Source organism: Moschus berezovskii, chromosome 3 (genome assembly GCF_049115385.1).
Source record: "Moschus berezovskii isolate FMDL1 chromosome 3, NW_MosBer_1.0, whole genome shotgun sequence".
Taxonomy (NCBI): Eukaryota; Metazoa; Chordata; class Mammalia; order Artiodactyla; family Moschidae; genus Moschus; species Moschus berezovskii.
Genome location: NC_142462.1, coordinates 122,486,617 through 122,495,955, shown reverse-complemented (window position 1 = coordinate 122,495,955; position 9,339 = coordinate 122,486,617). Strand labels below are relative to the sequence as shown.

Below are 9,339 nucleotides of genomic sequence, written 5' to 3'. Positions count from 1 at the left end.
ATAGAGTGCCTGGTGAACTATGGATGGAGGTTCATGACATTGTACAGGAGACAGGAATCAAGACCATCCCCAAGAAAAAGAAATGCTAAAAAGCAAAATGGCTGTCTGAGGAGGCCTTACAAATAGCTGAGAAAAGAAGGGAAGTGAAAAGAAAAGGAGAAAAGGAAAGATATAAGCATCTGAATGCAGAGTTCCAAAGAATAGCAAGGAGAGATAAGAAAGCCTTCCTCAGTGATCAATGCAAAGAAATAGAGGAAAACAATAGAATGGGAAAGACTAGAGATCTCTTCAAGAAATTTAGAGATACCAAGGGAACATTTCATGCAAAGATGGGCTCGATAAAGGACAGAAATGGTAGGGACCTAACAGAAACAGAAGATATTAAGAAGAGGTGGCAAGAATACACAGAAGAACTATACAAAAAAGATCTTCATGACCAAGATAATCACGATGGTGTGATCACTCACCTAGAGCTAGACATCCTGGAATGTGAAGTCAAATAGGCCAGAGGAAGCATCACTACGAACCAAACTAGTGGAGGTGATGTAATTCCAATTGAGCTATTTCAAATCCTGAAAGATGATGCTGTGAAACTTCTGCACTCAATATGCCAGCAAAATTGGAAAACTCAGCAGTGGCCACAGGACTGGAAAAGGTCAGTCTTCATTCCAATCCCAAAGAAAGGCAATGCCAAAGAATGCTCAAACTACCGCACAATTGCACTCATCTCACATGTTAGTAAAGTAATGCTTAAAATTCTCCAAGCCAGGCTTCAGCAATACATGAACCGTGAATTTCCAGATGTTCAAGCTGGCTTTAGAAAAGGCAGAGGAACCAGAGATCAAATTGCCAACATCTGCTGGATCATTGAAAAAGCAAGAGAGTTCCAGAAAAACATCTATTTCTGCTTTATTGACTATGCCAAAGACTTTTACTGTGTGGATCGCAATTATCTGTGGAAAATCCTGAAAGAGATGGGAATACCAGACCACCTGACCTACCTCCTGAGAAACCTGTATGCAGGTCAGAAAGCAACAGTTAGAACTGTACATGGAACAACAGACTGGTTCCAAATAGGAAAAGGAGTACGTCAAGGTTGTACATTGTCACCCTGCTTATTTAACTTCTATGCAGAGTACATCATGAGAAATGCTGGGCTGGAGGAACCACAGGCTAGAATGAAGATTGCCAGGATATATGTCAATAACCTCAGATACGCAGATGACAAAACCCTTATGGCAGAAAGTGAAGAAGAACTAAAGAGTCTCTTGATGAAGGTGAAAGAGGAGAGTAAAAAAGTTGGCTTAAAGCTCAACATTCAGAAAACTAAGATCATGGCATCCGGTCCCATCACTTCATGGCAAATAGATGTGGAAACAGTGGAAACAGTGACTGACTTTATTTTGGGGGGCTCCAAAATCACTGCTGATGGTGATATCAGCCATGAAATTAAAAGATGTGTACTCCTTGGAAGGAAAGTTATGACCAACCTAGACAGCATATTGAAAAGCGGAGACATTACTTTGTCAATAAATGTCCATCTAGTCAAGGCTATGCTTTTTCCAGTGGTCATGTATAAATGTGAGAGTTGGACTATAAAGAAAGCTGAGTGCCGAAGAATTGATGCTTTTGAACTGTGGTGTTGGAGAAGACTGTTGAGAGTCCCTTGAAGACCCAGCCAGTCCATCCTAAAGGAAATCAGTCCTGACTGTTCATTGGAAGGAATGATGCTGAAGCTGAAACTCCAATACTTTGGCCACCTCATGGGAAGAGCTGACTCATTTGAAAAGACCCTGATGCTGGGTAAGATTGAAGATGTGAGGAAAAGGGGACAAGAGAGGATGAGATGGTTGGATGGCATCACCGACTCAATGGACAAGGGTTTGAGTAGACTCTGGGAGTTGGTGATGGACAGGGAGACCCGCCGTGCTGCGGTTCATGGGGTTGCAAAGAGTCAGACATGACTGAGTGACTAAACTGAACTGACTGAATGAATCATTCACAAGGAACTAACTATAAGAATTGTGTTATAATAGCAGTTGGGGCCTGCAGTGTTATTTCACATACACTGTGAATGTTTTCTCACAATGGACTTCCCTTCCATGTTGTCTTTATTTCATTCATAATATTTGTGATGAACCTTAGGAAAAGCATGTATTTGAGATGTTATTTCCTCCAGATTTAATCTCTAATCCCTTTCTCCCTAAGTTTCACCAATGCAATAGATACTCTCAGTTCCTTTCAGAGACAAAACAAAGGACAACTCTAAAAATTCCAGATATTTGAGTTTGAGTTATCTGCCATAGTTATGTATAATATAAAATCATCCCTCTATCACTGAAATTTTGCAATTTGAGTTTGAGTTATCTGCCATAATTATAAATACTGTAAAGTCATCCCTCTATTTTTGAATCTTTGCAATTATTTTAGCAGGCCAGAAACTTTTATCTGCTCACTGCCAATGTCACAGTGTATGTGGGTAAACTTCCCAGAGATTTCAACAGTCAGGTGAGATTTTCCTGCTGGCAGGGGATTGAAAAAAAAAATCAGGAAATGCTTTGAAATAGAAAAAGAAGTCGGTATCATAGGCTCAGCTGGTAAAGAATCCACCTGCAATGAAGGAGACCTGGGTTCAATCCCTGGGTTGGGAAGATCCCCTGGAAAAAGCAAGGGCTACCCTCTCTAGTCAGAGAAGGCAATGGCAAGCCACTCCAATACTCTTGCCTAGAAAATCCCATGGACGGAGGAGCCTGGTGGGCTGCAGTCCATGGGGTCACTACTAGTCGGACACGACTGAGCGACTTCACTTTCAGTTTTCACTTTCGCACATTGGAGAAGGAAATGGCAACCCACTCCCGTGTTCTTGCCTGGAGAATCCCGGGGACGGCAGAGCCTGGTCGGCTGCCGTCTATGGGGTCACACAGAGTCGGACACAACTGAGCGACTTGGAGGCGGTGGCGGCGGTGGTGGCGGCGGCAGCGGCAGCAACCCTCTCTAGTATTCTGGCCTGGAGAATTCCATGGATTGTATAAGCCATGGGGTCACAAAGAGTTGGACACAACTAAGTGACTTTCACACACACACATCATAAGATGTATCTGTCAGGATTCTAGCAGAAAAGAGATGGCCTAGTATAATGAAGTACTTGGAGAAGACTCTAGTGAAGGGGCTGCCTACAAGCTGTGGCTCCAAGGTTTAGAAATGACAAGGGAGAGGGCTAGTAACAGTGAGGAAATAACATCCATACCCTAAGGGGTGAACAAAGCTGGAATGCAAAAGGAGAGTTGGGTAGTAAGGCCTCCAGGGGAGGAGCTATGACCTTTGGCAACTAGTCAGAGATGACCTGCAGGTAGGGAGAATGGAGAACAGATACCCTTACCTTGCTTTTCTGCCCTCAAGAGATCTCCTGCTTGGATTCCCTTTGGCAGAAACCAAGCAGAGGTCAGAGAGCAAGAGATCCCACTGATGCTGTCCATGTAGATCAGCCTCCCACGCAAGAAGCTAGAGTGAAGAGGGGTGAAGTGTGGATGTGCAGTGGCAAATGAAAAATATTTGGCACAGGATTTTTTAAGGTACAGTCAGGAACACTTTAAGTTAGGATGATACCTTAAAAAAGGAGAGAGAAAAACACTGAGAGAATTTACTTCCGCATCTCCACCAACCACAGAACAATGGTGCCGGAGAAGCCCATGCTGCACTGGCATGGTTCTCTTAACAAATTTCTCATAGGTGTGGATTGAAATAACACACCAGAGGGGCCTACACTTAATGTATGCAGGGTTTCTTATTTGAATTTTCCTAAATTGAATCTTTGAAATCTACAAAATGAATCATTACCTGGTTATGTCAATTTCATAAACCCTTAAATTCACTGGCATTGTGAGGACAAATGGGAGCCGGGAGTTCTGGGCAAAGAGCTACAGAGACAGTTAATTGTGGTTGACGCTCATTCCTTAACAAACCATCCCCAAACTTAGTGGTCTAAAACAACAGCAATCATTTATTTTTCTCATGAATTTGCAATTTGGGTAGGACCCCGTGGGGATGGCTCATCTTTGCTCTTTGCAGTTTCATCAGTTGGCAGCTAGAGAATTCACTGTGTTGCCTCACTTGCACAGCCAGCAAGTGCTTCTGGCTGGAGGATGAAATATCAGCCAGGGAGTGGGGCAGTGACTTCAGGTCCTCTTCACAGGGGTGACTTGCCTTCTACTTGGGCTTCCTCACAACATGGTGGGCAAATTCCAAGGGTAACCACCATGGGAGAGCAAGGAGGCCTTTTTCCCTATCTAACCTTAGAAGTCACATGGTGTTGCTTCAGCTACCCACTATTTCTCAAAGCAGTCACAAAGTCCATTCAATTTCAAGGTAGGGGACATAGACCCATAACTCAATGGAGAGAGTAAGGTTAGACTGTAAGAGGAAATCAGAAATAAGATATGCTTTTAACCATTTTAGGAAAATACAAAGTACCATATTAACAAGAAAGGGATTCCCTGGTGGCTCAGATGGTAAAGAGTCTGCCTTCAATGTGGGAGACTCAAGTTCCATCCCTGGGTTGGGAAGATCCCCTGGAGAAGGAAAGGACAACCCACTCCAGTATTTCTGCCTGGAAAATCCCATGGACGGAGGAGCCTGGCAGGCTACAATCCATAGGGTTGAAAAGAGATGGACACAACTGAGCGACTTCACTTTTACTTTCATGTTAACAAGCTATAGTAAATTGAGAAGTAAAAATAAAATTACAGTACATTACTTCCACAACATTTGCCATATTTTTGAAAGCATGTTTTTAATCTTGTCGAAAACAGCTTGCAATATACTCTTCTCAGCTTCTTCCCTTACATTTTTCATTTGTTCATTATACTTCTCTGTTATCAATTTTATGTTTTTCATCTTTTCTTCTGGTGGTTTATGGGCACATTCCACTTCTACTTGTTCAATTTGCATGTTAAATGTATCAGCATAGCTTTTCATCAAGTGTTCCTCCTGCTGTCTCAGTTTTTGGTCTATGTCCTTGTAAATGGGATCAGAAAAGTAAGTCCCTTGGTTGTTCTGCACCATCGCGTCTATCAGCTCCACCAGATCCTGCACCTGAGCTTCCTTCTCAGCCTGCTCTGTGTTTTTGCTGTTACTGATGGCACAGCAGCGGTCTCCACACTCCTGGAGGAAGCTTCCTAGGTTTCCATCCGAACCCTCCAGAAAATTGCTCAGGCTCAGGTCCTCCAGATCCTCTTTGCCAGTGAATAAGATGATCGTATACTTCATGGCTTCATTCCCGAACAGATTCTTGACCAACGCCACGGTTTGCTGCTCTTCCTGTGTGTAGCGGCCCAGCCTCAGGACCAAGACGATGGCGTGAGGCCCGGGACAGGAGGCGAGGACACATCGGCTGATTTCCCTGCAGGTGGTGTTCAGGGTCTCCTTGGTGTCAAAGAGCCCTGGGGTGTCAACAACGAGAAGCTCTCTCCCCTTCCATTTCCGGGATGCTTTCTGACAGGTTTTGGTAACAGCTTCGGCAGCAATCCTAGAGTTGAATACTTTTTCCCCGAGGATGGTGCTTGCAGTCGCACTTTCCCCACTTCCGGTCCTCCCGACCAGCACGATCCTCAGAGCGCTGTTCGGGGTGGCAGCCATGTTTACATCAAGAGGCTCTCGGGCACCCAGACACCACCTTAAGAAAAGGAAGGAGAGGGGAAAAGAGTCAATTTAGGTAAGTAGGAACCACTCTCAAGTCTTTTTTTTTTTTACTTCCTTTGCCTCCCTGAACGGAGAAGGCAATGGCAACCCACTCCAGTGTTCTTGCCTGGAGAATCCCAGGGACGGGGGAGCCTGGTGGGCTGCCGTCGATGGGGTCGCACAGAGTTGGACATGACTGAAGCGACTTAGCAGCAGCAGCAGCAGCCTCCCTGAAATTTGTAATATTCTATTATCCACATTGTTTGCAAAAGAAACAGAAAAATTAAACAGTTTAATTGCTGTGGAAAAAACAGCAACGTAGTTCCAGTATCCCCACAAAGGAGTGTCGGGTCTGTTACCAAGTCCAGACTGTTCTGCTCACTGCACAACAAGCCAATAAATCCGGATACGAGTTGTTGGAGCAAGGAATGATGACTTTGATCAGAAGGCCAGCAGACCGAGGAGATGGCAGTCTAGTGTCTCTAAGAACTCTCTCGTCTCAGTCAGGATTCAGGGTCCTTTTATATACAATAGAGAGGGGGAAGGGACTTTCAGTGGCCTCACCAATGGCAGAAGGAGACTGTTAACTGGTTGCTGGTTAACAGTTGCTCAAGTGCTTGGGAGGAGGGTCCTACTCGGATGCCTGACCAATGGCTGAATAGGCCTGTTATAGCTGGTGTCTGTCTGAATGAAGTATGCATGGGGAGCCAGGGAGGGAAAGCCCCTTATGACTTACCATCACAGTTTCTATAATCAAAGCAGTATGATGTTGGTCCCTGAATAGAGAGAACAGCAAAGCAAAAACAGAAAATTTGGAAATAGACCAAATTAACCACATTATATTTATTCATATTCAATTCATTTACATTATGCAACTCTTGTATTCAATAAGGTAGCATCTCACATCAAGAGGAAGAAAGATAGACTAATAAGCCACATGGAGACAATCATATACAAAAAGATAAAACTGCATCCATTTCCTGATGCCTTTCAAACTCCAAATAGGTTAGAATTTCCAATGTTGAAAACTCCGTATAAATAATAGAAGAAACATGGATAAATCTTTGTATCCTAGAGGTCAGGAAAATATTTCTAAAATTGGAAATAGAGTAAGGAAAGAGACAGGCTTCCCTGGTGATTCAGTCGGTGAAGAATCTGCCTGCAGTGCAGGAGACCTGGGGTTCAATCCCTGGGTCAGGAATATCCCCCGGAGAAGGAAATGGCAACCCACTTCAGTATTCTTGCCTGGGAAACCCAATGGGCAGAGGAGCCTGGTGGGCTGCAGTCCATGAGGTCACAAAAGAGTCAGACAACTTAGCTACTAAACTGCCACAAGGAAAGAGACTCCTAAATTTGAGTGTATAAAAATAAAAAAGATAATGTGGGAGAATAATACCACCATTCACAAATTAAAACACAATTGTCAGACTAGGGGAAAATTTTTTCCTACTTATATAAAAGAGGGGTCATTTCACTTTTATACAAAGAAAGTCTGTACAGATAGCCAATAAGCACATGAAAAGATGCTCAGTATCACTATTTAAGAAATGCAAATGAAAACTATAATGATGTATCACCTCACAGCAATGATTGATGGCCATGATCAGAAAATCTACAATAAATGCTGGAGAGAGTGTGGAGAAAAGGGAACCCTCCTACACTGTTGGTGGGAATGTGAATTGGTAAAGCCTCTATGGAGAACAGTCTGGAAGATCCTCAAAAAATTAAAAATAGAGTTGCCATATGAACCAACAATCCCACTCCTGGGCATATATCCAGACAAAACTCTAATCTGAAAAGATGCATACACCTCTATGTTCATAGCTGCTGCTGCTGCTGCTAAGTCGCTTCAGTCGTGTCTGACTCTGAAAGGACCCACAAGGCTCCTCTCTCTCTGGGATTCTCCAGGCAAGAATACCAGAGTGGGTTGCCATTTCTTTCTCCAAAGCATGCATGCATGCTAAGTCGCTTCAGTCGTGTCCAACTCTGTGTGACCCCATTTACAGGGGCCCACCAGGCTCCTCTGTCCACAGGATTTTCACACAGGCAAGAATATTGGAGCGGGTTGCCATTTCCTTCTCCTCTATGTTCATAGCAGTTCTGTTATAATAGCCAAGACACAGAAACAAACTAAATGTCCATTGAATGTATAAAGAAGATGCAGTTCATATACACAATGGGATATTACTCAGCCATAAAACAGAATGAAATAATGCCATTTGCAACTACATGTATGAACTGAGGTGTTATCATATTGAGGGAAGTTAGAGAAAAACAAATAGTATACGATATCATTCGTATGTGGAATCAAAAATAAATAAACTTACTTACAAAACAGAAACAGACTAACTGACACAGAAAGCAAACTTACGATTACCAAAGGGGAAAATCAGGAAAGAGGGATAAATTAGGTGTATGGGATTTATGGATACATAGCTCCAGGACTCTTGCCTGAAAAATCCCATGGACCGAGGAGCCTGGTAGGCTACGGTCCATGGGGTCATGAAGAGTCAGACATGACTGAGCGACTTCACTTTCACTTTTCACTTTCATGCATTAGAGAAGGAAATGGCAACCCACTCCAGTGTTCTTGCCTGGAGAATCCCAGGGACAGCAGAGCCTGGTGGGCTGCCATCTATGGGGTCGCACAGAGTCGGACACGACTGAAGCGACTTAGCAGCAGCAGTAGCTGTTCAGTCCCTCAGTCCTGTCAGACTCTTTCTGGCCCCAGGGACTTCATGCCAGGCTTTCCTGTCCTTCACCATCTCCCAGAGCTTGCTCAAACTCATGTCCATTGAGTCCTTGATGTCATTCAACTATCTCGACCTCTGTTGTCCCCTTCTCCTATTGCCTTCTATCTTTCCCAGCATCAGGGTCTTTTCCAATAAGTCGGCTCTTCCCATCAGGTGGCCAAAGTATTGGAACTTCATTTTCAGCATCAGTCTTTCCAGTGAATATTCAGGGTTGATTTCCTTCAGGATTGACTGGTTTGACGTCCTTGCAGTCCAAAGGATTCTCAAGAGTTTTCTCCAACACCACAGTTCAAAAGGATCGATTCTTTGGCGCTCACCCTTCTTTATGGTCCAATTCTCACATCCATACATGATTACTGGAAAAACCATAGCTTTGACTATACAGACCTTTGTCAGCAAAGTAATATCTCTGCTTTTTAATATGGTATCTAGGTTGCTCATAGCTTTTCTTCCAAGGAGCAAGCATCTTTTAATTTCATGACTGCAGTCACCATCTGCAGTGATTTTGGAGCCCAAGAAAATAATGTCTGTCACTGTTTCCATTGTTTCCCCATATTTTTGGCATGAAGTGATGGGACTGGATGCCATGATCTTCGTTTTTTGAATGTTGAGTTTTAAGCCAGCTTTTTCACTCTCCTCTTTCACCTTCATCAAGAGGCTCTACAGTTCCTTTTCACTCTCTACCATAAGGGTGGTGTCATCTGCATATCTTTCATTGATATTTCTCCCAGCAGTCTTGATTCCAGCTTGTGCTTCATCCAGCCCAGCATTTTGTGTGATGTACTCTACATATAAGTTAAATAAGCAGGGTGACAATATATAGCCTTGATATACTCCTTTCTCAATTTTGAACCAGTCTGTTTACATGTCCGGTTCTAACTGTTGCTTCTTGACCTGCATACAGGTTTCT

General features: G+C 43.5%; 1 protein-coding gene across 2 annotated transcripts; it reads right to left on the bottom strand.

The window, feature by feature from the left end:
- Positions 1–4,052: 4,052 nt before the first annotated feature.
- LOC129552170 (GTPase IMAP family member 7-like) lies at positions 4,053–6,377 on the bottom strand. 2 transcript variants are annotated; one of them, XM_088834725.1, is made up of 2 exons: positions 6,241–6,377; positions 4,053–5,671 (listed from the first exon to the last, which is right to left on the bottom strand). In XM_088834725.1, the coding sequence occupies exons 1-2, from the start codon at positions 6,375–6,377 to the stop codon at positions 4,750–4,752; spliced, it is 1,059 nt and encodes a 352-aa protein (XP_088690851.1). In that variant the 3' UTR covers positions 4,053–4,749. The 2 variants fall into 2 exon arrangements, with proteins under 2 accessions (XP_088690851.1, XP_055276305.2); XM_055420330.2 differs by having other exon boundaries at positions 4,053–6,241.
- Positions 6,378–9,339: the final 2,962 nt, after the last annotated feature.